Here is a 26,601-nt window from a genome sequence, read left to right as displayed (position 1 = left end):
CCTGTCTCTAATCCTTATTTATGCATGATCAAAATAAACACTCCTTGTTATCAAAAAAAAAAAAAAAATAAACACTCCTGCCCTTTTCTGTTAATGCTAAAAATAAATAAACGAATTCTCACTTAGTTAGAGAGATGAACATAAGATGCATACTGTGAAATTAATTTCTTGCTTTATGTTGAATGAAAATTGATCAAGTTGAATCTTCTTCCTTAATTTATTTATTTATTTTTTAAAATCACGGATATTTTCCATGTGAAGTAATCATATTCGAGTCGGGAACATTCATATCGTGACGGGGCTAGCTCTCCCAAAGAAATTTTTTTGCATTCAGAAGGACTTGAATTCAAAACCTTACTTAAGTGGAATCAAATATGTACCACTTGAACCAACCTTTTTGTTCTTCCTTAATTTTTATCTTTCCACTTGTTCACACTACATATATTTTTAGGTGGGTTAGGAGGAGCTCAATAAACAAATGTATATAACGGTACTACATCTCAACTTGAAGTCATAAAGATATTAAGTTATGAATCATTTTACTTATACGACGGTATTATTTTGTCTTCCAATAATAAAAGGTGTAAAGTGCCCCTATTTATACATTAAAGATTATGGCCTATTTGATGCTATGGTTGATGCAATTTATGCAGCATTGGAGAAGATTGAAGCAGGAAATGTTTCTCTAATCATAGGAGAAACAGGTTGGCCTAGTGCAGGTAATGAGCCTTACACAAGTAAGCAAAATGCTCAGACATATAACCAAAACCTGCTAAGACATGTGCGGGGTAACGAAGGTACACCAAGAAGACCAGGCTAAGCTTTGAAATACACGCCATGCCATGTTTGGGCTGATTTCGTCTGCGTAAACACTAGATGCATGCATGTTATTGAGCTTGGGCCTAGGAGCATAATTTGACATCTATGGCCTTTAGCTCTAGTGGCCTAGCCCCAATTCTTTTAGCACCTTTTTGGCTTTTGAACTTTGGAGTGATTTAAAATTTCCGAATTTCTTTGCAGGTATCGCACCCCCCCCACCTCAGATTGGAGCAAGACCAACATCATTACTAATCCTTTTTTTTTTTTTTACATTTCTAGTCAAGTTCATAGTGTTATTGTCAATTTACATTTCCTATTCGTTAATTTATCTTTGAGCTTACATTCTTGTGAATTGCAAATCTTATCGTTTACACACACTTCTTGTCCACTAAAATTCGACATTTACAATTTTTAAAGCATTTTGACGTCACAACTTTATTGGTATATACTTGGAAATTACTAGAAACAAAGATAATGCTACAAGCATGTTATGCATCAATTATTACCAAACACACATTACTAACTTCCAAGGACATTTTTCATATACGCCGAACTGTTATGGGACTTCTGACTATATGCTTTCCATTTGTCCATCTCAATTCTCCAAACTGATAAGTTCCCATATTAGTCACACTCCTTGCTTGCACAATCACCTGAAATGTCTTCTTTTCACCAATTTTCTTGAAACTTAAGCTATTCGGTACAACAACAATGTTAAATCCAAGCATTTGGGCATTTGCAAAATATGTGCTGCTTGGTGTCCCAACATTGGTGACTGTACGAGAAACGTTTACAGCGTTTAACCCAAGATTTGGCAATGTGATTGAAGGGTAGTTCAAGTCTGTTATGCTGTGAGATCTTGAACAAATAAATGTCCTATTGAAATTAAGTGTGGAAATGAGTTGTTGGTCATAACCAGAAGCACATAAGAAGTTCAGATAATCAGTAAGGCTTAGATCATAAACAAGTCCAGGATCTATAGCAAGGTCAGGTTGAACATGTCCTGAACCATAAGCGAATGGAGTTGCTTTTGTTTTCTCGAATTCATCCTTAATTGGCCCGTTGGTGTTATCTTGTGTGGTTGCTGCAACCATATATATTTAAATAAGTTAGAAATCTTGGTCAAAAAATTAGACATGCATATATTATATGGTACGTTTTTTTTTTTCAGTCTTACAAATGATTTTTTTTATAACAGACATAAAAAAAGTGAGACTCACTCGTTAAAAAAAAAATTAGGATCCATCGACATATCCTGACTTTTTTATGTGTTGCTGGAGAAGTTTTTTTTTTTTTGTAACAACAACGGAGCTATATTTCCCTATATTATATATCATAATGTAAAACATTTTATTATATATAGATAGGGAGTTACTAATCTCATATTGCTCGATATAGTTCTTTTATGTGTGTAAGATAAATATGTGGGATCCACACTTTAAAACAAAAGGAAAAAGAAAAGGAAAAAGTTGGCACAAAATTTGATGAGTATATAACATGAAATATTATCTCTAATGACATAAGAAAAATATTTCCCATATACATTTAAGTACCTGTGGTCATGATTGCTGATTTAATAGCTGCAGGACTCCAACTAGGATGAAGGGTTTTGAGAAGTCCAGCAATGCCAGCAACATGTGGACAAGACATAGAAGTTCCTTGTAGTACATTGAATGGAAACCCTCGGCGAGTGTCTGATGGTAGGTCAGACGCACTTGCGGCAGGTGAATAGGCAGCAAGTATATTCACACCTGGTGCAGTTATATCAGGCTAAAACAGAAAACAAAAGCAGTCATTTAAAAATGAAGAAAAATAAGAAGTTATATATAGTTGATAACAAAATCAAGTGTAGAGACCTTGAGTATTGATGGCTGAATCTCATTGGGTCCTCTAGATGAGAATAAAGCCATAACTGGAGCTGGCTTTCTTCTATTGAAAGTTTTTTCAGGGGATATCCTTAATGTAGTTAATGAGTTTATTGTAGAGTCCCTGCAATATAAATATAGTGTGTGTATAAATTGAGCTCTTCAATTGTAACATGTCATTTAAAAAATGTAATAATATTAAAAGTTGGCGTAGGAGAAGGGTATATAAATTTATAATTACGTGGCAGTTCTTTGATGAGGAGGCGTTGTTTTCGAATGAGTTGGTGGATGGTAGACCGTAGACAGAACATGAAGTTCAGAGAGAAGTGTAGAGACCTTGAGTATTGAATGCTGAATCTTATTGGGTCCTCTAGATGCGAATGAAGACATAACTGGAGCTGGTTTTCTTCTATTGAAAGTTTTTGCTGGGGACATCATTATTGTAGTAAACAAGTTTATTGTAGAGTCCCTGCATTAATATAAATATAGTGTGTAAATAGAACTCGATCTTCATTTGTAACATGTCATTTACAAATGTAATAATTTGAGAAGGTGGTGTATGAGAAGGATATAATTACGTGGCAGTTATGTCAAAAATACTAGGCGTGGTTGGTGTTAGATTTTCAGGATAGTTGTCAGGAAACACAAATGTATTTCCACTTTGAGGCTCAGAAGGAAGTGTATTTCCACTTTGCTTTTGATTTTGCAAAATCATTCCCTTTGCGCCTGCAGACAGAGCTTCCTGACCCTCAGCAACTGATTTTATTTTTCCTTCTCGAAAACATGCCTCTATTTTGCCCTTTGCTTTTGCAGGAACAAGTGTTCCACCCTTACAAAGTTGACTGAAACCATATAAGAAACAGTCATTTAATTAATAAACAGGGTATTCTGAATCAAAGCTTGTGAGATTTGTACATACGCATCACGTTTTGTCGCATTGGCAAGTTTAGCATTAGCAGCACCGATCAGAGAAAAGGACTGGTTGGGTGGTATGTTTACAAAAAGACTGACTCCCTGGTAATAGAAAATAAAAAATAAAAAACAAAAAAAACAATTATATTTCAACGACACTAATAAGTAATAATATCAGGAAAAACATTTTCTCATGTTGCATGAGAATTCAATTATCATGTTGTGACCCTTCGATTTGCGTGCAAAATTTTTCTTTTCTTTTTCTTTTTTTAATAAATGTGAGACCTACCACTAATTGAGTCACAACATGAGAATTGAATTCTCATGCAACATGAGAAAATCAAACCCCATAATATTAATAATAAAAAGAAAAAGAAGATGAAGAAGGGGATACCGTGATTTGTTGATTGTTACCAAAAGTTAAAGTACTTCTAAAGTCTCTATCTATTGTGCTAGCAGCAACTGTGAATAGCCATGGAGCAACATTCAAAACAGTTCCAGGTGTTGGTCCATCATTTCCTGCAGATGTAACTAATAGTATATTTCTAGCAAGTGCATGGAATCCCCCTATTGAAATTACATCTTTAAATATTTCTTCAGGACTAAGACCTCCAGCAGAAATGGAAATCACATCAACACCATCACCTATTGCATGGTCAATAGCAGCTAATACATCCGCACCAAAGCAGCTTGCTTCATCGTTTAGAGACCAGCACACTTTGTAGGTTGCAACTCTTGATCTTGGGGATCCACCCTTTGCAGTGCCATTGCCATTACCAAAGACATTTGCACCAGGAACAAAATTGCCACCTGCGGTTGATAGAGTATGTGTACCATGTCCTACAAAGTCACGTGCTGTTTGTTGTGATCTGGGAAGTTTGCCCTTAAATGCCTCATAAGCTTTGTTGAAGAATCTTGCTCCAATTAGCTTCCTGCTTATTATAGAACACAAATAGATGAATAAAAGAACATTATTGGAGTTTATATATATAGGCATATATATAATTGAAAAAATGTGTATCATTTTAAAAGAGGTAAAATTGTGTCATTTTAAGTGAGATAAAGAGATAGATAAAGGAAAAGAGAGAGTGAACAAAAAAATATAAAGATGTGGGTCCTATCTTTTTGTGAAAGTGAAAGGATATAAGTTGTGTCATTTAAAAGGACAAACACTTTTCCCATATATAATATAGGGAATAATAGCTCATGTTGCATAAGAAAGCTATCTTATGTCATATATCCATAAAATTTCGTGCAATTTTTTCTTTCTTTTTTTAAATTGTAAACCCCACATATTTGTATCACACACATGAGAATATTATCTCATGTAATATGAGATTAATAAATCCTATATACCAGTAATTTATATTTCCATGATGTTTCTTAAGTAAGTTAATATATATATATATATATACGACTTATCGTTTCTCAAGCTGTTTGAGATAATATTATTTCCGGTTACTAAATCATAACCATACAAAGATGGATCAATGGTGATAAAGAAAGAGAGAGAGAAAAAGAGAATCATAACCATTCAAAGATGAATCAATTAATATAAGGAAATAAATAAATAAAACGACGTAGTTTTGGGTAGCCAAAGATAAACTTATCTCAAGCTGTTTGAAAAATATTTTTCCCGTATATATGTATTTATCTTTCTTCTAATTCCAAGTTTGCTTGGCAAATTGTGAGTAAATATGTTAATAGCGTAGAGGACTTTATATAAAATCCCTTAAATGGTTGCATAATTGACTGAAGCTATATGTAGTAAAATATTGTCAACAGACGTATAAGAGTAACTCTCTTCAAACTACCAAAAAAGTGCTTGGATCATATTCTTGTCCTGTTAGATTGTGAGAATATGACACTGAAATCATTGAACAGAAGTCTAAAGTCTTAAATTGACCCCCTGTGAGTTAGAATTTAAAACAAAGAAATAAGAGGTTAATACACAACAGAGATGTTAATTAATCAAAAGTCCAACTGATCTCCACGTCCGTATTATAAGTATGCAATTACAAATAATTCAGCCAAAGTAATAGGAATTAGACCTAATACGATTCTAAATAGAAAAACTTCAATCATTTTAATTTGTTTGAAAGGAAAGGGGGAGATAATATCTATCCTTAAATATATCTTTCTTTTTACCATGAATCTAAATGACCAAGAATTGGAAATTGTTGTATATTCTAGAGTTCCTTACTGTTCCATATATGAATCAGTTTCATAAGTTTTTATATTTTACAAACTGTTAATGGTAGATGTACTGGGGTTATAATGATTGAGATGCCACCAATAATTTGATTCATTTACATACCATTACTTGTTAAATTAGAGTACATTCTGAATTAAGTTTACTCTATCATAAAGAGCATTGTTAGTGTTTTTTATTTTCTCTTATTTTGAATTTTAAATTAAAACTTTTGCAAATAATTATGGGAGTTATTAATCTTATGTCACATGAGATAGGTATCTTATGTTGGTGAAACAAAGTTGTGGGGTTCATAGTTTAAAAAGAAAAAAGAAAAAATGGATACAAGATTCGATGAGTATGCAGTAGAAAATAACTGTTTTATGTGACATAAGACAACTATTTTCCAATAATTATACATATAATCATGTATGAATTCTTATAATTTTAATATTTTTTAAATAGTATTTAAATTTAAAATAATAACACATGCAATGCATAAGATAGGAGCAAAATTCAATTCAGTTCATAGAGAAGCAATAAAAGAAAGAAAGAGAACCTGTTACATGGAGCATTCTTTGAACCCCGGAGTTTGTTAATTTGACAGACATTACCCCCACGCCATTTTGCTGGGACAGGGCCTATTCCTTCGTCACTAAAACTTTTGGATTCAGGCCAAACTCCTATGCAAGGGGTGAAGTCAGGAGATTATTTAAAGAATTTGTTACATTTATCGTTCCATATAAGCAATTAAAAAAAGAAACAGATCTTTCATTTTAGATTTTAACATGATTTCTTAATTTCATATCCTAGATATCAAATAAAACATTCTTACACTGCACAGATAAAATATAGTATATAAGATATTATATCTACATATTTTCATACATATACCCTACGTACTCCATTATAATAATGTTAGATCAGAATCTCAACTGACTTTACTCATTCTTATCCCTCTTGAGATTCTAATATAATAATATTGATGAGAAATAGATAGAATAAATATGAAAAAATAAACATAATACCCTACCCATAAAATATAACAACTTAACTAATAAATTTCCAAACTTGGTTTTAATATAAGAACTCAAGAAAGGATCTTGCCAGCTCAAGAAAGCCTGTATTGCTTGTCTCCAAGTAGTTTAATTAAATTAAAAATAGAAGAAAGCATCTAATTAGTTCTAAAACAACATAGTGGCAAGCACTGGCAACATCAACCTTCTATTAATTCCCAATAAAATAAGTTTATAGTTATATAGCAAACTATTTTGGACCGACAACATAGGTTCAATTCAATGGGCCGGCCATTAAGGCCCATTTAAGGGATTCCTCCTTCATTTACTTAAAGTGAGATTTTTATATTTTCATAATAAAGAGTCTTTCACCCCATACCAAAACTGTGATGGCACTTTGTCTTATGATTAGAAAATATTTTTTACCTATAAATATCTCTTCTTTAGTCATTCAAGGGGCATCTCAAATCTATTAATTTATGAGTTGTTCTAAACTATAGAGTTTTATCATCCTCTCTCTCAGCGTTCATCAGAGATACTCACGGTGACTTATTCACAGAACTATGATCCATACTACTAACTCTAAAAGCACTATCATATAGAGATACTTCACCAATCAAGGAAACGGATCTAATCTCACCCCTTTCAAAACAGCTCACAAACATAGGCTAAATTGATGTTGGCAATGATCATCATGAATAAAGAATGTTGTTCTCAGAATTGTTAATTGATAATAGATAACTAACTGATTCTGATTAGATGAAGAAGCATCAAGTGTGGTAAAATTATAAAGTTTACCTGTATCAATGTTAGCAATAATTGTATTTTCACCAAATCTTCCCTTTTGCCATGCTGAGTTCATACCATTTCTATGCAGTCCAAGAAACTCATATGAACGGGTAGTGTGCAGTTTATACTCTTTGCTCAAGAACACAGATACAACGTTGGGGTTTTCTGCATCAGTTGAAACATTGTGTCAAAAAGCTAATTTGAAACTAAATTTAAAATGAAAATGTTTATGACAGTGGAAGTAAGGTATTGATTTTCTCACTTGCAAGATGTGCTACTTCTTCCTCTTCAAGAACAGCTGCAAAGCCATTGATGTGTCTATTATATGAATAAATAATTGCTTCTTTCGCCTTCTCATGGCTGTGAATGTGATGAATATATAAAGTTAATCAATCATTTTCTTCTAAACCAGAGCTTAGGTAGAATTTAATGTGGTTTTATCATTTTATACCTTCCAAAGGTTGAACCCAGTAAATCATAATGAGAATATGTTGCAGTTTCAAGCTCAACAGATGAAGGGGTTGGACCATGAGAATGTGCTCCCAAATAAACAACGTAGCACTATAAACATCGAATCAATAAAGCAATTAGTGAAGTGTAAACAAAATAATGTAATCCATCACCATCATCAATTGCATAATCATCTCAATTCAAAGTAGTAACTTCATAACAATATGCAAACTAACAACTAACAATAAAAACTGACCTACCTGTTTGCTGGCATGGACAGTACTCAGCAACAAAGGGAAAACAAGAAAAGATGAAACTAGAAGGTATAAATTGGAGTGACCCATTCTTTTTCAACTAGACTTTGGAAAGTGTTTTGCATAGCATAGGGGCTTGATGCCAATTCCTCTCTTTATATAATGAAAGGACATAAATAAAGGCACATAATTAATTAGGGGTGTTCAGATTCAAATTACGGTGACTGCACTGAAAAACAGATAATCGTATTAACCAGAAAAAAATTACATATTTTAATTGAATTGGATCGGTTTTCGATTTGGTTGATGAAAACCGATTCTATGTATTATGAAAGAAAAAGATGGAAGATGGTGACTTGGAATTTTGTTGTTTTGTAGATTTGTAATTTTGGATGTTATTGATAACAAACTTCCTTGTTTTATTTTTTTATTGTCTATTATTCTATTTTAACTCTTCGTGAGTTTTCAGATTTGTTTAAATTTGAAGACTTGAATTTTTCAATAGTTTGTAATTTTGTATGACTTTATTTTGATATAGCTAGTGATTTGTATGATTGAAATTTTAGGCTTTTCAAAAAATTAAAAACAGATGCAATCCAAACCAAATAAAATTGAATTGAATTAGATCAGATTTGAAAAAAATAAATCTAAATCGAATAGATGATTAAATGATCAAACCAAAAGGATTGGATCCGATGATTTTTCTTCAAAATTGATCCAATATAGACCGTGAATACCCCTAATTGTAATGGAGTGGTAAAGTGCCCTTTCGTGATTGCAAGGTCACGGATTCAATTTCGAGAAGCAATTTTTTTGCAAATATATAAAGGCAACGTTGCGTTACTTCCGTACAAAGATTGCCCTCACCCCACTCTCGCTAAGTGGGATTTAATCCGGAGTGATTTTTTTTTTTTGGTAACATGAAGGCCAAACAACCAAAACAGAATTACAAAGCAATCCTATGGGAATAATTAACTGCTGACGTGTCAGCTAACACATATAAACTAATTCCAGGAGGAGGCTCAGTGAACAAGAACAAGTCTTCTTCCTCGTGATGATCAAGTGGGTAATTGGAAAGTCAGTCTGCACAAGCATTAGCTTCTCTGAAGGAGTGGGTAAATATGACATTCCAATCTCTTTGGATCCATGCTCGAATACGCATCAACAGGTTCATTTCTTGAGCCTTATTACTAGCCTTGGTGAGAACAGCAACAACGTTTTTTGAGCCACTCTCAAATACTACATGTTTCCAACCTCCGCATTCCAGGCTAACTCCAACCTCTTGAGGAATCTCCAAAATTCAGCCTTTAAAGCAGAGCAATAGCCAAGTCTTAATGAGAACCCAGTCAACCAAACTCCAAGCCGGATTGAATAGGGAGTGATTTTTTAATTGTAATGGATGTCTACTATAGTGATCTTAATGTTGAAGTGAGTAAACAAAAACATTTTTACTTTTTAACTTAATCTAAAATATACTATGATTTCGATACGCTAAATTATTTAAGAACGAATACATTATTGCTTATTGCATTTTAAAAACAAATTCACTTTAAATGAGTTTTTTTTTTAATCGAACTCAACCATTTCTTGTGTAATGAAACTTTATTGGGTAAAGAGTAAAGAATAGTTTTTCATCTTTTTGAATTTTTTCTACTGTATTTTTTAATTCTCGGTTTTATTATTTTTCAATGCATGTTCCATGCATGTATTTATTTAATTATTTTATTTTTTTAATAAAAGCAACCTCTCCATCAAATAATTAACCACAGGTAGATGTGTAAATGAGTCGAATGCCTTCTCAGGGATCTATAGCTTGGCTTGTTTTGGCTTAGTCTGTTTCAAAAAATAGTACAGGCTTAAACTATTCAAAATAGGGTTGGCAAAAACGATCGGGTTGGCTCGCAACCCGTCCTAAATGAGTCGGGTTGGGTTGGCTTAAATAAGCTGTCAACTCGATTCAACCCGACTCGATCCAACCCTAACTTAAACGAGCCAGCTCACAGGTCAAACGAGTCAGTTCACGGGTTGGTTTTTTTTTTTAATTAAAAATAATAATATCAAAATTACAAAATTGCCCTACGCTAAGCATCGTCGTTCCCTTTCTTTCTCGTTCTTTTTTTGTCCAACCATAATGAGCTAATCTGCCCCCTTTAGCATTTCATTTTCATCGTCAGTCCTCAGTCGCTCCTTTGCCCAACCGAACCCATTTCACTCAGTCCACAAGCCGATAGCAGCTGCGAGCTTGCGACCATCACCATTTCCTCGGACAGCCCTTTGCAATCGAAGAACCATGCGACCATCACCATCACCAGTTCACAGTAAGGTCTTCTCACAGTAAGATCTTCACAGTATATTTTTAATCAATGATTAGGTGTGTGATTTTTGGCCTTCTTTTTGGGATTACTTTTTGAGAGAGTACTTAGTTGAGCTATAATCTGGCAGTTATGTAGTGTTGAATTCTGTAGGTATGGGCCTCTTTTGATCGATTTATGTAGCCTAGATTGTGTATAGTATAGAGACTTTCTATTAAGGAGTTTTTGTCAATTGTGTATTTGTTATTTGCAATTTGGTTGTGGTTTTGTTTGTTTCGGCTCTACAATTATATATATCATATTGACAGAAAAGTTCACATGATAGAGGAAAAGATTATAAGACACCAATTTGAATTCATGTATTTATTTAATAGAGGAAAAGTTTAGCTGGAAGGATAAGAAAGAAAGAAGTGAGAACATTTGCTGGTTGTAGACGAGTCTTCATAACAATCTGAGTGTTGGAGCTCCATGATGGTTAAATAGTATATATCTGAAAACAAAATTGAAAATGAAAGAGAGAAGAAAGTATAAGAGAAGTAAACTTAAGTATTGAAATGATTAAAAGACCGAAAAAGCTTATTCCCTTTGAGTAATTCTTCTTGGAGGATCAGTCTTTTTGGACCATTTTCCTCTGATAACTCATATGGGAATTCCACTAAACACAGCTTTTAAAGATAATTGTTTTCTTTAAGGAAATTATTATTTATTTGTTTTCTTTAATTGTTACTGATATACCTTTGCAATGTCCTGATAATTACGATGTACTATTTCTTTCCTGTTTTTATTTTTTAACCTTGGAAAGGTACTTGGGTAAACCTTGTAGAAGCATCACATATGGTGTTGGAGGAAGAGGGCAAGGGTAGGGAGTCAATAACATACATAGTGGGTAGTCCGGATAAATCAATTTTTTTGAGCCAACCCGTGAGCCAATATTTCGAGCTAACCAACCTGCGAGCCACCCACTGCATCATTTCAAGCTAACTCGCGAGCTTTTTTTGAGCCAACCCGCGAGCCGACCCTAACCCGGCTCGGGTCAGGCTGGGTTGAATTTTTTGGCTCGTTTATTTTTTCGGACCAACCCTAACCCGACTCGTTTTTTACGGGTTGAATGCGAGTTGGGCCGGGTCGAGCCAGGTTGGTTCGTTTTGCCAACCCTAATTCAAAAGGCTTATTTAGAAATTAGGTCACAAGTCGATTTTAGCAAGCTTGACCTTTAAGTCTCTAGCCCCATATCATTTTTTAATAAATAATATTGTATTTTACTTTAAATAAAATAATATCTTGTATTTTTAATAAATAAATATATTGTTATTTTTTAATAAAATAATATCTTGTTATTTTTTAATTTTCCGTAATTTTTCCTCTTCTCACTTGACAAACACATATTTTCTTAACCCTAAATTCCTTCCCTGTCACCGCTCTTCTTTCTTCCCTCATTCGCCATATTTCGTTACTCTCATGCCCCTTTCTCAACTTTTCTTTCCTTCCAAACCACTCATTACTTACCCATCGACTCTCAAGACATTTGCAGCTATAGTAGGTCTTTATTCTTTTTACTTTGTGCTCTCTCTTGTGTCATTGACAAAATCGTTCTTTTCAAAATTTCTATTAAAAAATAATATCATTTGACTTATGGGTGTTATATGTATCTTTATTTCTTGTGAGCATTCTACTTCCTTAATTTTTTTTTTTTTATTTCCAACAAGATAGTTAAATTGTTAATATTTTGAGTTGTTGTGTGCATAGAAAAGAAATATATTCAACCAAGTTAAATATACAAAAAAAAGCCACTCTCCTTGCAAGAGGCTGTTTCCTGGATTCGCACTCATAACATTTCAATCATAAAAGAACAGATTTACCACTACTCTGGTTTGCCTATTTTTTTAAATATACAAAATAAGTAAAATAATTATAACATATATTTTACGAAGTGCAACATGTCATTCTTATAGGCTTGGTAGACTTGATAAGCCAAGCCAAGCTTGCATTTTATAAAAACAAGGTAGACTAAGATTATAACAAGTTAAGCCAAATTTGAAATAATTTATACAAATCTAACCTATTTAGGTTAAATTAAGCCTGAATTGGCCTGCAGATTCATTTACAACCGGAGTGAATTTCTAAAAAAAAAAATTCCTTGAAAGAATCACTCCGTCGTCAAGCTAGCATCCTGGAGAAACCTTTTATCATGTGATTAAATAAAATATAAAAATATGCAATTTGTGGATGTTAGGTAAAGAATGAGTCAAAAAAGGAGGATTTTATTTTAGGAATTAGGGAAGGAGAAACGAACAAGGTAATGTTAAATAATGATTTTTTTCCCCTTCTTTATTTATACATGTGGAGGGAGACTCCAAAGAGATTTAAATAAAATAAAAAGAGGAATTCGTTATTTTAAGGATTTCTTTTTCCTGTTTTAGACTGTCACCTAACATTTATTTATAATAAAATCCATCTTCAACTTTCTTTTGTCTAAAATAATTAGAAATAAATTTAAATAGACAACAGAGTTTAAGAAAAATGTAAAGGCAAATAACAAGATGACCACTACAGTTTAGTATTAGCATTGTACAAATGATTAAAGATATGAAGTTGTTATCACCATTGTGAATATGATGAAATTTTAAGTTAAAATTAAAGAATTATATCGAAATAATTTTTTTTCCTAATATATACGACATTAATACAATTTATATTAGGATAACACACATGGGAGCATATGCACACCCATATATTTGTATATAGACACGAAATTTTAAAAAGCACAATATATATATATATATATATATATATAGAGAGAGATATTTATTAATCTCCTTTAATTAATAGAAGATATAGCTTGCATCATGCCATAAAAACAAATAATGTTGGTCCCATCATTTTTCAAAAAAAGAAAAAGAATGACACAATTTTTTATGCTCACTGGCATAAGATAATTGTCTCGGGTAAAAGGAGACAATTTAAACCCATATATATATATATATATATGGACCATGATCATTTTACACCGGTATAAGATTAGTCTTAGACCACATCTCAACCGTTGATTTCTATGAATCCAACGGTTATAATTTAGGAAGTCATATGAATTAATTAAGATTAATCATTAATTATACTACAAAACCAATTGATGATTTCTGTCCATCAAAGGTTGAGATGTGGTGTAAGACTTGTTAGTCTTACACTAGTGTAAAAAGAACCTACCCCTATATATATACCCTTTGACACTGGTATCAAATTTTTTTTCGTGAATCTAACATTTATAATTTATTGGATCATACTTATTAATTAATTAATTATTTATTTTAATAAATTATAACTGTCAGATTGACGGTAATAAATGGTTAATTAGGATTTGTGTCAAACTTTTTAGTTTGACAACAATTCAAATGATCATGTCATACATATATACATATATACATACATATATATATAAATATATATATATATATAGGATCCTTTGACATCAGTGTCAAATTTTAAATTTGACATCTCATCTGATAGCCGTTGGATCAAAAAAATCAATGGTGTCACATGCTTACAAATCAGAATCGTTGATCCTTTTTTATCTAACGGCTCTCAGATGAGATGTCAAATTTCAATTTTGACACTGGTGTCAAAAGATCCTATATATATATATATATATATAGGTAAACTATAGTTGTTGTACGTACAATAATTAAATTTGAACCATTGATTAATTATAATTCTCCATATTTAATACAATTACCTACTTTTATATGGTTATAATTTTCCAAATTTAATTGCTGCATAAGGTGAAACCCATATATATATTTTTGACCATAAGAATAATGGGTTTAAGGTATTTATTTTAAATTAATTCATTAATTGAGTTTTTCTTCATATTTATTTAAAACTATGGCGATCCTTCTTTAGCCATCGATATATGCAGCGTAGCGGAATTAGGCTTTCACCAATGGCCGACTAGTCTCTGTGGTGGTATGGAGCGTATGATTAATCTTGTTGTGGATTGGGTAGCTAGTGCCACCTATAGTGGAACACCTCTTTCGCCTTTCTCTAGAATTAATGGCAAAGTGACTCTGTGGAAATTAATTTCTTAATCCTTATGGTGAACACCATCACTTAATAAGGCCCATATATGTCATATTGGATCATCGAAAAATATAAAACAAATAAGGTGTACTTGTCTCCATTGTAGCAACTATGTATATCTAATTCTCTTGAGTTTTTGGCCATTCCTTACGAGCTTTGGTCTTCTTAGTCAAATCAATCCTTAGAGGATATTTTCTCTAGATGAGAAAGAAAGAAACTGAAATTGATTTGACCTATATATAGTATTTCATTTGGCACTCATTACACCTAATTGGGTCAAATATTAGATATCCATTCATTAAGCCCATATCAAATTAGGATGATTGCGATCTATTATATTGATCACTTAAGTTACCCATTAATTAAATAGCATGATATAATTGATATTTAAATGTGTAGGCCACATTTATATTAGGAAATAAAATTTCCTAACAATCTCCACTTGGATTACATATGATTTTGAAACAATTATATCATATATTCCTTAAGCATGCAACTAAACACTATTTACCTTTAGATTCCACCTTAGACTGGTCATGCTTATTACCATATCCTTAAGAGTCCTATTTCTTCTCTCCTCATTGCACCATTTATGGTAGGTTTGTCTATCATTGTATATTGCGGGACAATTCCACATTGGGTCCTAGACGTTATTCACCTGATCCATCAGATCTACCATAATATTCACCACAACGATAAGATCTAATAGCCTTAATTTTCTTGCCTAGTTGGAGTTCAACTTCGGCTTTTATATTTTTTGAACACATCTAGTGATTGTGACTTCTCATGTATCAGATATAGGTAACTATATCTTGAATAGTCGTCTATGAACGTAATAAAATATTGTTGTCAAGAGGCTGTAAGGAATGACCCACAAATATCTATATGAATTAGTTCTAAGGCGTCAATAACTCTAGTGGCACCTACTTTCTTTGTATTTGTCTATTTCCCCTTAATACATTCAATACAACCTTGAAAGTCATTCATATCAAGGGGTTCAATAAGTCCATCATCGACAAACCTTTTAATTCTTTGTTTAGAGATATGACCTAAGCACTTGTGCCAAAGAATAGCATAATTTTCATTTAATTTTAGCTTTGTATCTCATGCACTAGAGTGCAAAATTTCATTATCAAAAGTAACAGTATCAAGCATATAAAGATTATCAATTAAAGAACAAGTACCAATAACATTTGAATTTAGAAAAAGACCAACTTTATTATTTCCAAGGAACAAAAATAACAATATTTGTCCAAACTAGAAATAGAAACCAAATTTTGTCTAAATGATGGTGCAACATGAGTCTCAATCAAATCCAAATAAACACCAGTCTCTAATAATAATATGAAATTCCCAATAGCTTCTACGAAAAATTTCTTGCCATCGCCCACAAAGATGTATCTTTTAGCATCATTTGGCTATCGGCTCCACAAGCAACCTTGCATAGACATAATTACGTGAGTAATAACACTAGAATCTACCCACCAGGTATCCTTAGGTACATAAGCTAAATTAACATCATAACAAACAAAAAAGAGTCTTACCCTTCTTTTCACACCATGTGGCATACATGGAACACTTTTTCTTCATATGTCAAGTTTTAGTGCAAAGATAGAAAATAAATACCTTAATCCTGCTTCTTTAGAATGGGTTATTCATCTGCAATGTCTTTAGCTCTCTTCTTTCTCTTATTTTGAGAGGTTGATGCCAAGTGAGCACTATCAGTCTTTTCTCTCTGAAGCCTTTCTTCCTCTTGCACACAATAAGCAATAAGCTCATTAAGGGTCCATTTGTCCTTTTAGATATTGTAGCTCACTACAAATTGACCGTATTGTGTAGGAAGAGAAATGAGAACCAAGTGCATGTGAAAATCATCAAATAACTCTAACTTTAGTGCCTTGAGTTTCCTCGCAAGATTAGACATCTCCAATGTGTACTCCCTTATATTCCCATTTCCTTTATACCTCATGGTTATAAGTTTTGCCAATGCGTTACTCATTTCTGCCTTTTCTTTTTTGGCAAAATATTGCTCAATCTCTTTGAAGAACCTTTTAGCACCAGTGCTCTCAGTAATAGAGCCTCTAAACACCTCTGAAATGGAGCGTTTCATGATTATCAGACACATGCATTTAGAGTGCTCCCACTTCTCAATGTTATCCACGTTTGGATTTTTTGTAGTGGAAGTGAGTTTCTCCATCCTTAGCGCAAGGTCTAGATCCATGCAACCAAGAATAATTTCCATAATTTCTTTCCATAACTTAAAGTTCATCCCTTTCAACATAGAAATCATGGTTTCTTAAGTCATATTATTATTAACAGTAGTAGCAGAAACTGTATAGAGAGAAAATAAGATAACATACTTAATATCCATATCATACCAAATACGCAATTAAAATAAAATACACATACATGACATTGACAAACAATCCAAAGCAAGGTGGGCCTATTTACAATATACCTAGCATAACATCGACATTTGATCTTTGGACCAAAAATATCAATCTGTAAGTGGTACTCTCAATGCAGCAATCAAACATTGACAAAAAATCATGTCAAGCTACAACTTTCCTTTAGACAAACTATTGCTCACATGGAAAATCTTTATAATATTCATGTATTTATTACCACATGTATATATATTATTTGGCCAAATAATAACTTCCTTTGAGCCGATGAATATTCGCATAAATAACAAATATACTCATCTTTATACATCACAATAAATTATTATCCACAACAAAGGTTAATTTGGCAACAATATTGTTTTAACTAATTTATTATAAAATACAAGACAATTAAAAGCAATAATAATTAAATAAAACAAACATAAACTAAATATTTATTTTATTTAATTAAATACCTAAGTTCCTTGTATGGAACATCGAGCCTGCTATTTCTCTGACTCAATGATATGTTCATTCCTTATATGGAATGTGAAAGGGGCTGCCAAGAAAGAGCTAGGGAGGCACTTGAAGTTGTTCGTAGTTAAATATTCAATTCAATTGATTGTTCTTGTAGAGACTTGCACCCTTAGGCTGAATTACAGGTGGTTAGTAAATAAAATGGGTTTGACAATTGTACCGTAGAGGAGGCTCAAGGATTTATGGGTGGTATTTGGTGGCTGTGGTCGTTAGAACATGTATATGTTGACATAGCGAGTCAATCTTCTCAGTTTCTTCACTCTCGTGTATGCATCCCAGGTAAGCAAAAATTTGATTTTACTACAGTTTATTCCAGCCCAAAGAATCATATTTGTCAGTCTCTATGGGAAGATTTGCAACAGTGGAAAACATATGAGCATGGATGGTGGCGGGGGATTTCAATGAGATTGCAAGTATTGCAGAAAAGAAGGGAGGTAATCTACCAAATCCTACTAAGTGTGACAGGTTTAGAGCTAGATTGGAGGGTTGGAATTTGGAAGATCTACCGAGTTCTTGTACTTTTTTCACCTAGAAAGGCCCTAAGTGGCCTCTGTATATACAATATATGTTTTGATGATTACATAGTGGCAACAACAAAGAGAGAAGAGTATTAATCAAGAGCAAAAAACATCAATCATATGTGGATATTAAAGATGTATGATGTAGCCACACAAGAAGAGTAATGATATATCAAAGTGGCAAGATCATTGGATCAAGAGCAAAAAAGAATAATTAGAAGAGCAACACCAAGATCAAAGACAACAAACTATAGACAACATCTAAGAGAAGCACACTATCATAACCATGGTGAAAAATGATTAGAACCAACAAAGTATCAAGCCTTGTCATATCCAACAAGTCACAGCATCAAGCTCAAGTAAAGTTCCAAGACTCAAGACATGAAGATAAGTCTGAAATCATATTTAGAATATATCTTTAGGACTTAGAAAATATGTGAGTGTATATGGTAGATTGCATTGCATGAGCTCAAAGTTTTTCTCAAAGTAAACGTGTTTTTGAATTGCATAATTATAACTTTTATATACTTGAAAGAAATTTGAAAAACCCATGGAAAATATCCTTGACATGTTTATAAATTCAAAACATATTTATCAAGTCAAGATTTTTCATAAAAAGTGGTTGGAAGCAAGGCAGAACACATTTGAACTTAAAATTTGTTGTATAATTTTGTTGTTTCCTTCCATACAATTTTTCGTATCCAAGATGATGGATTTGGATTTTGTGTTCTTCATAAAAGTTGTATATCTCTCTTTTATCTTTCCAACGAGACCAAGATCACATCAATCCGACAAGTATAACACAAGTTATGCCAAAAATACGAAATAATGTTCTTGTTGTCAGGTTGGGAATCAATTACCATTTGAGGTAATCGATTTCCCACCATTTGGTAATCGATTACCACTGTGACATAATGCATATAACGACTATAAACGGATAGTTTTCAATGTAAATACTATATATGCATTCCCAATGACTCTAAAACGTATTGGACATTATTCCTACATATATTAAGCATACTTTGAGAGCTTCTACACTATCATTTTATATATTCTTTCATATCTTTCAAAGATCATACATATTTGAGCACATATCTTGAAAATTCATATACCCATAGTGCTTCAATTTGTTTATCCACACTTTGAGAGTGTATATTCATTTTCAAATATTTTCCTCCTTGTATTCTTGAGTTGAAAGGGTTGTGAGACCCATTATTTGAGAGGTAGCCAAATACCTAAGTAAATTTGGAGTGAATTGTAAGATTACCAAGTACCCGTAAACTTGGAGATTGTAAGGTATCCAAGAACCCGAAGTCTTGGAAGATTGTAAAGGTTTGTCAAGCACCCGTGAAGCTTGGCCATTAGTGAAAGACTTCATCGAGCGGCTTCAGTCTGGACGTAGGTCACAAGTGGTGGTGACCGAACCAGGATATATTATGTTTGCAGTTCTCTAAACTCTAAACTTTTTATTTCTAGCACTTTAATTGCTTCTTTGATATCTTGAACGTGCTAGAATAATTACTATAATTGTGATATATTATATATTATGGATTGTTTGAATGTATTGATTAGCTTTCCTCATATCAAAGTTTGCTTGAAATGATTATTTAGAAATTAGAAGGGGACTTTTGCGAAAATCTTGTAATACTCAATTCACCCCCCTCTTGGGTATGGAAGCCACATTCCTAACAGCCTCACCTTCCGCGTGTTTACAAAAAATTAGATCGCGTTTGTGTCAATGCAGCCTGGCATCTTTAATTTCAACATGTTAACGTTAGCAATCTGGTCCATACCTATTCTGATCATCATCTCATGCTCCTTCGCGTTGCTGGTTAGCCAAGTAGTTGGGTGTGCCTAGACCTTTTTGTTTTATGGCAGACTAGCTAAATTATCCTCAGTTCCCTCATCTTATGGAGAGAGATTGGAAGCGTGATTGTCAGATTAATCAGATGCTTGGTGATTTTGTTCAGCCTCTGCAGAGGTAGAATAAGGAGGTTTATGGAAATATTTTCCAAAAGAAGAGCGAGTTGATGACGAGCCTAGAAAAGCTTCAGGCACAACTTCTACAGCATGAATATAATTCCTTACACCAACTAGAAAAATACTGCTATGAGGAGTTGAACATTGTTCTTGATAGAGAGGAACAATTATGGTTCCAAAAGTCCTGGTAAAAGTGGATTGTTGATGGGGATCGTAGCACAAGGTTCTATCACCTTAAAACTGTTGCCAGAAGGAATGTAAATAAGATCGCCTGTTGAAGGATGCCACTAGTAGTTGGGTTGAAGATCCTTAACGCCTCCGTGAGTTGGCATGCTCTTTCTTTAATAATCTGTTTCATGAGGATGATGTTAACAGAATGTGGATCTCCTCAGGTAGCATGTGGCCTAATCTTGCACAAATAGAGCTTAATTTCTTGCCTCATATGCCTTCTACAATGGAAATTAAGCATTTTTTATTTGATATGGGATCATATAAGGAACTAAGGAGGGATGGATACCTAGCTATCTTTTTTCAAAGAAACTAGGACAGGTTAAAGGACCAAATTTGTGCAAGTATTTGTGAGATGTGGAAACACCTTGAGCTTATTCGTCATGTCAATTATACTCTGTTGTGTTAATATCGAAGCAAGTAGCACCATCTTTGATAAGCCAATTTTGGCTAATCTTCCTTTTCTCAGTTATGTACAAGTTACTTAGTAATCTTCTTGTCAATAGGCTTAAACCCATCATAGAGTGCCTCATATCTCCTTGCTAAGCAAGTTTCTTCTCAAAGTGGCAGATTCATGATTATATTATTATCGCTCATGAATTGATTCATATATGCATAAGATGCATAGCAAACGTCCTTTCAAGGTAATCAAAGATGACTTGGAGAAAGCCTATGACCGGTTGAATTGGAATTTCCTAAAAAATATTTTTCAGGAGATACATCTACTAGATCACTATTGTAAGTTACTAATGGCTGTCTTCACCTTTTCCTCTGTCAGTATGTTGTGGAATGGAGGCCAGACGACATATTTTAATCCATCTAGGGGTATTCACCAAGGAGACCTCTGTCTCCATATTTATTTGAGTTGGCAATGGAGAAATTAAGCCGTATTGTTAATACAGTAGTGACAAGAAAGATTTGGAAGCACATTAAATTCGGCAGAGGTGGTCCCCCAATCTCCCATCTCATGTTTGCCGATGATCTCATGTTGTTTGCGAAGGAATCTTTATCTCAAATGGATGCGGTGCTGAGATGTATTAATTTATTTTAGTAGATATCTAGCTTGAAACTGAGTGTTCAGAAGACAAGTGTTTTTTCTCCAAGAACATGTCAGAGCAACTTGCTCGGGATATTATAGGGAGATGTGGCTTTAAACAAGTTCATAAAGGTAGGTATTTTGGTGCTTAGATGATGTATGGGCGTGCAAGTAAACAATATTATTAGCACATTATTGACAGAGTTAAATCAAAGTTGGGTGGCTGGCAGCAACAAACATTATCACAAGCAGGTAGGCTTGCGTTGTCCCAATCTGTCTTATATTCGATACCTTATTTCCATATGCAGTATGGCAAACTCCATGTGGACATTTGTGATGATATTGAAAACATTCATAGGAGATTTATTTGAGGGGGCATAGAGGCAACTCGTAGACCCCATGCTATTGGATGAGATAATCTAACTCTGCCAAATGAGATTGGTGGGTTGGGATTGAAACGGTTAAACATAATGAATGATGCATTCATATTGAAATTGGTTTGGCGCTTTCACAATGAAATAGATTCTCTGTAGGCAAAATTCCTGAGGGGTAAATATCAGCGTAGCAACACTGGTGTTTCTACACTGCTAATGTAATTTTTTTTTCTTATAAAAAATTGTAATAAAAGAATGAGAAGGTTATACTTACTACCATTTTAGTTTTATCACTCTTACTACTTGATTGGTTATCGTTGGATCAATTTGAAATAAATGGCAATTACTTTTTTCCATTTTTACCGTTGATTTTAAATTGATCCAACAGTAACCAATCAAGTAGTAAAGAGTAGTAAACTTGAAATAGTAGTAAATATAACTTCCTCCTAAAAGAATTACACCATATTGTTTTTCAAATCATCTCAAACTATATTTGATTTTTGTATTATCATTAAGCTAAAGGTTCTTGTTTTCTATGCAAGTGTGATAGGATAAATAATGTTTCAAAGCACTAGTATACATATAAGAATAAATACTAGAAGTCTGGTGTGGAAAATCTGTACTGTCATATTTTTTTTAGTAGAACTAAGAGGTTAATTTTTTTTATTATATTAAAAAAGATAATTTTTAGTGTAGATGTGCAAAGGAAAACTTTTTATTAGTTTTATGGGAAAACTTCAAAAAAAATCCTATGAGTTTTCTCATTTATCACTTACCCCTTACAAATTTTTTGAATTATTTATACCCGTATTTTTTTTTTATCATTTACCCCCCTAAGTGAGGTGGGTAAATGATAAAAAAAACTTTAAGTCAGGAGGATAAATGATTCAAAATTTTAGGAAAGAGGTAAATAATCATGAGAAAACTTACAGAGCTTTTTTTGAAGTCTTTCCTAATTTTATTTGGCAATTATTTTCCTTATGTGATATTGGTAAAAAGCTTGATTAGCTCATACGAATTGGAAATATGATATCAATAAAAAAATACATATCCAAAATAAAATATATTGTTTGGTTCACGTTGTAATGTGTTCATTATTTTGTGTTTGATCTATGTTCAATATTATTATCTTTATCGTTGTATGATTTATAAAATTTGAAATATTTTTATTTTTTTTAAAAAAAAATCATATATTTAGCCACAATCATAAATGTGACAAAGAAAAGCTTCTGGACATTTTTAGTCACATTTTCCTATTTTGATTAGGGGTGTAAATGGGCTGGGCTGGGCTTTAGCTTTCCTGGCCCAAGCCTACGTAAAAAAAAAATCAGTTTATCTGGCCTACTAGCCTATTAAAAGCTTTATTTGTAGGCCAAACTCGACCTATTTGTAAAAATAAGAAAATCTGACATGGCCTACAAGCCTTGTAGGCCTACCACTGTAGATACTAAGCAAAGAAAATAATTGTATAGAGCAAAGAAAGTTTCATTCATGCATGCACTAGTACTTCTCATAAGAAAAAAATAACAAACAAGAAAGAGTCAACATAATACCCCAGCTCTAGAATGTATATCATAGATGAATAAAGTCAAAGAAATGGGGAAAATAAGAAAAATACAATTATTGGGTGCTAAAATAAAGTCTACAAGAGAATGTCATTCATCTAAAAATTAGGGTTGGTATTGGTACTTTGCCATGCCACATAAAATAAATATTATTTTATTATTTTATTTTTAATAAGTTAAATATGCCAGCCTACAAGGCTTTGAGCCAGACTTGACAAAATTGCCTACGGCCTATTTGTTAAAAAGACTTTCTTAAAAGTCTAAGTCTACTCTACTTTTCTGAAAGGTCGGGTCAAGCCAAGCTTAATGTAGCCCGGGCTAGGCAGCCTGACCCATTTACACCCTTAATTGTGATGAACTAAAAAATTTAGCCACACTTATAAAGCAGTTAAATTAAAAATAATTGTGGCTAAATAAATATTATCAAACTAATTCTAAATGTGGCTAAATGAAAAGAATAATAATAAATTTTTTTTGTATATTAACCCTAATTATCTCTTTGAAATGAGTCGGCTTCCCAAATATCTCTATAAGCTCCAATTCTTTGAGTCGTTACGAGAATAATTCCGAGTTGAGGCTTATTGCAACACAACATTTAGCCACATTTCATCAAATTGTGATAAAATACTGAAATTAATATTTGTTCTTTTAAATGATATAAAATTATATTATTTTAGTCAAAATTACTTTATTTTGTAGTGAAAGAAATAGTTACACAATAGAAATTATGGTGGAAGAAAATGAGAGATTTTTTTTAATTTAAATATCAAATAAAAAAACAATAATTTTAACTAAAATGACAAACATTTTAGCCACTTGTTTGCAATGTGGCTAACTCGCATTTTTTAAGTGATTGTTTCCTTTTCGATGATCTCATATATGTGATTGCACTAATGGATAATTGATTGAATTAGTTTAATTAAATTTATATAAAATATGTAATAAATATAATATAATATTATAAAAAATAGACCTAATATGATTTTAATGTTAGGTCAAGAGTTTGATTCTTCAATAGAACCCCAACCGGTCAGGTCCGCATTTAACAAAATTGGCTACAAGATTATGAGTCCTTTATTATATAATATAATGGTAGAACACCAAAATTCAAAAAAAGGCTGCTCCAAGGCCATTAGAAGCTTTAATAAAAAATGGAGGGCAACCATATCAGACCAGCACTATGTCTTTTTCTGGTATCAACTCACACCTTAAAATTCGTTATTTTAAATGTTGTGACAGCCACGCCATTTTTGTCCTTTCTTGGGATGGGGTGTTGATGAAATGAAAGAAAATATAGACAACTATAGACATATTAATATAGAATAAGACTGGTTTTTAACAACTATAGTCATATTAATAATTTTTATAATAAATGACAGTGTAATTTATTTTAGAGTTTGTAAAACTTAAATAAAAAAACAAAAAGAAAGCAGAAAATAGAGACATGTGATATGATTTTGATCTATTTATTGATCTTGACAGCTACATGTTGGACAAAAAGCAAGTGACTAATCTGCCTGGAACTGACTTATTGAGAAACATTTAGCAAGAAACATTTATGTTCACGAAATAAATAAATCAAATTTATGTTCATTTATACTTCAGATCAGTGGTGGAACCTTGAATCCCACAAACATGATGGGAATTTGCTGATAATTAGAAGAAGAAAAAATAATGCAGTTCCAAATAATTTAAAAAGGATGTCTTTCGTTTGTTGCACCTTTGGTATTAAATTGTGTTAAATCTCAAAAAAAAAAAAATGGTTTCCCAAAGTATCTTTCGGCCTACAGCCGAATACTAATCATTTTGAGGCGAGAAAGCACATTAAGTGAGTAAACTTATTCCAACAAAATATTTTCCATACATACGGCCAGGGACCGAATCCCTATCAGCATGCTTAAGAAACTCAACTATCTACCAACTATGCTAAATCTCAATTTTTGATTATGACAAATATCTACATAAGTCATAAAAGCAAAGACGAAGTCCATGTTCATGAAAACCTATAGTGTTAAGTTCTTCACTTAACGTAGCAAATATTTCTTAAAACAGACTCATATATTTTAGAAAATAAAATCTTAAAAGCAAAACAAATTATTTTCACTCCATAAAGACATGTTCAATCAAAATTCCAATTAAATAATTATCAACACCATGGATAAAATTTCCCATTGAAATTTAGTAGTTCTCGGCCAGATAAACGCTAAAATTTTCAAAATAATCCTATCCATAAATCACTGATTTGATATCCATCAAATTAAAATAGAATTTTCAACTAATAAAATGGAAAGAATGAGAGGGTTTAGTCTATAACATGCACAACGTAGAGCAATGAGACTATTAAATACAGAAAGACAAAGATTGAGTGTCAGAGAAAATATGATATGAATTTGTAATTATTATAATAAAAATAGAAATATTTTTTCCTTTAATGTAGTTAAAAACTTAAAAATATTGTCATTTGAGCTTCTTTTATATATATATATATATATATATATATATATATATATATATATATATATATATATACGATAAAATTATTTCTACGGCCGATTTACATACAGCAATGACAGGTAAATGATTACGATTCTGCATATTTAATACTTTCATTTTTTGTATGATTATAATTCTTCATATTTAATGTTTTAATGTATATATATGGCAAATATTTGACAGCTGCACGTACAGCAGCTGCAAAAATGTAAACCCCTATATATATATGGAGAATGATATTGTAACAACCAACTAGTGTTACTACCAATTAATTTTCGTTAGATCGATTATATTGATCTAACAGTTATATTTATTTCCATCTTTGTATGGTTATGATTCACTCATATTTAATACTTTATATTTATTTTCACCTTTGTATGATTATGATTTTTCATATTTAATGCTTTCATATTAAATATGAAAAATCATAACCATACAGAGATAGAAATAAATATAACTGTTGGATCAACATAATTGATCTAACCGTGAAATTGATTGGTAGTAACACTAATTGGTTGTTACAATATATATATATATATATATATATATATATATATATATATATATATCTATATATATATATATATAGGATATTGTGACAACCAGTCAATCTCACCGTTAAATTAGGTTTTTGATCTAACGATCCAGATTTAATCCTTATATACACCCTCACTTCCCCTTCTCTCTCCCCTTTCTCTCTGATCATACTCTCTCTTTTCCCTTCTCTCTCATCACACTCTCTCTCTTCCCTTCTCTCTCATCATACTATCTACCACCGCCGCTGCGGCGCACTCCACTGCCGCC

At 32.4% G+C, this 26,601-nt stretch overlaps 2 protein-coding genes across 2 annotated transcripts; both read right to left on the bottom strand.

Moving 5' to 3' along the window:
• Window positions 1–1,358: 1,358 nt before the first annotated feature.
• Window positions 1,359–8,386, bottom strand: LOC133303758 (subtilisin-like protease Glyma18g48580). The gene is made up of 11 exons (XM_061503729.1): window positions 8,303–8,386; window positions 8,044–8,153; window positions 7,855–7,952; window positions 7,602–7,757; window positions 6,347–6,470; window positions 3,991–4,528; window positions 3,604–3,698; window positions 3,263–3,526; window positions 2,676–2,808; window positions 2,373–2,589; window positions 1,359–1,903 (listed from the first exon to the last, which is right to left on the bottom strand). The coding sequence occupies exons 1-11, from the start codon at window positions 8,384–8,386 to the stop codon at window positions 1,359–1,361; spliced, it is 2,364 nt and encodes a 787-aa protein (XP_061359713.1).
• Window positions 8,387–16,333: 7,947 nt separating this feature from the next.
• On the bottom strand, window positions 16,334–16,972 carry LOC133303741 (uncharacterized). The gene is made up of 2 exons (XM_061503707.1): window positions 16,538–16,972; window positions 16,334–16,432 (listed from the first exon to the last, which is right to left on the bottom strand). Exons 1-2 carry the CDS (start codon window positions 16,970–16,972, stop codon window positions 16,334–16,336), a joined length of 534 nt encoding a protein of 177 aa, XP_061359691.1.
• Between the last annotated feature and the right edge of the window lie 9,629 nt (window positions 16,973–26,601).

Source organism: Gastrolobium bilobum, unplaced genomic scaffold, assembly GCF_033153095.1.
Source record: "Gastrolobium bilobum isolate Gb01-03AN ecotype WA unplaced genomic scaffold, APGP_CSIRO_Gbil_v1 utg17830, whole genome shotgun sequence".
NCBI lineage: Eukaryota > Viridiplantae > Streptophyta > Magnoliopsida > Fabales > Fabaceae > Gastrolobium > Gastrolobium bilobum.
This window is presented reverse-complemented; position numbering and strand designations above follow the sequence as displayed.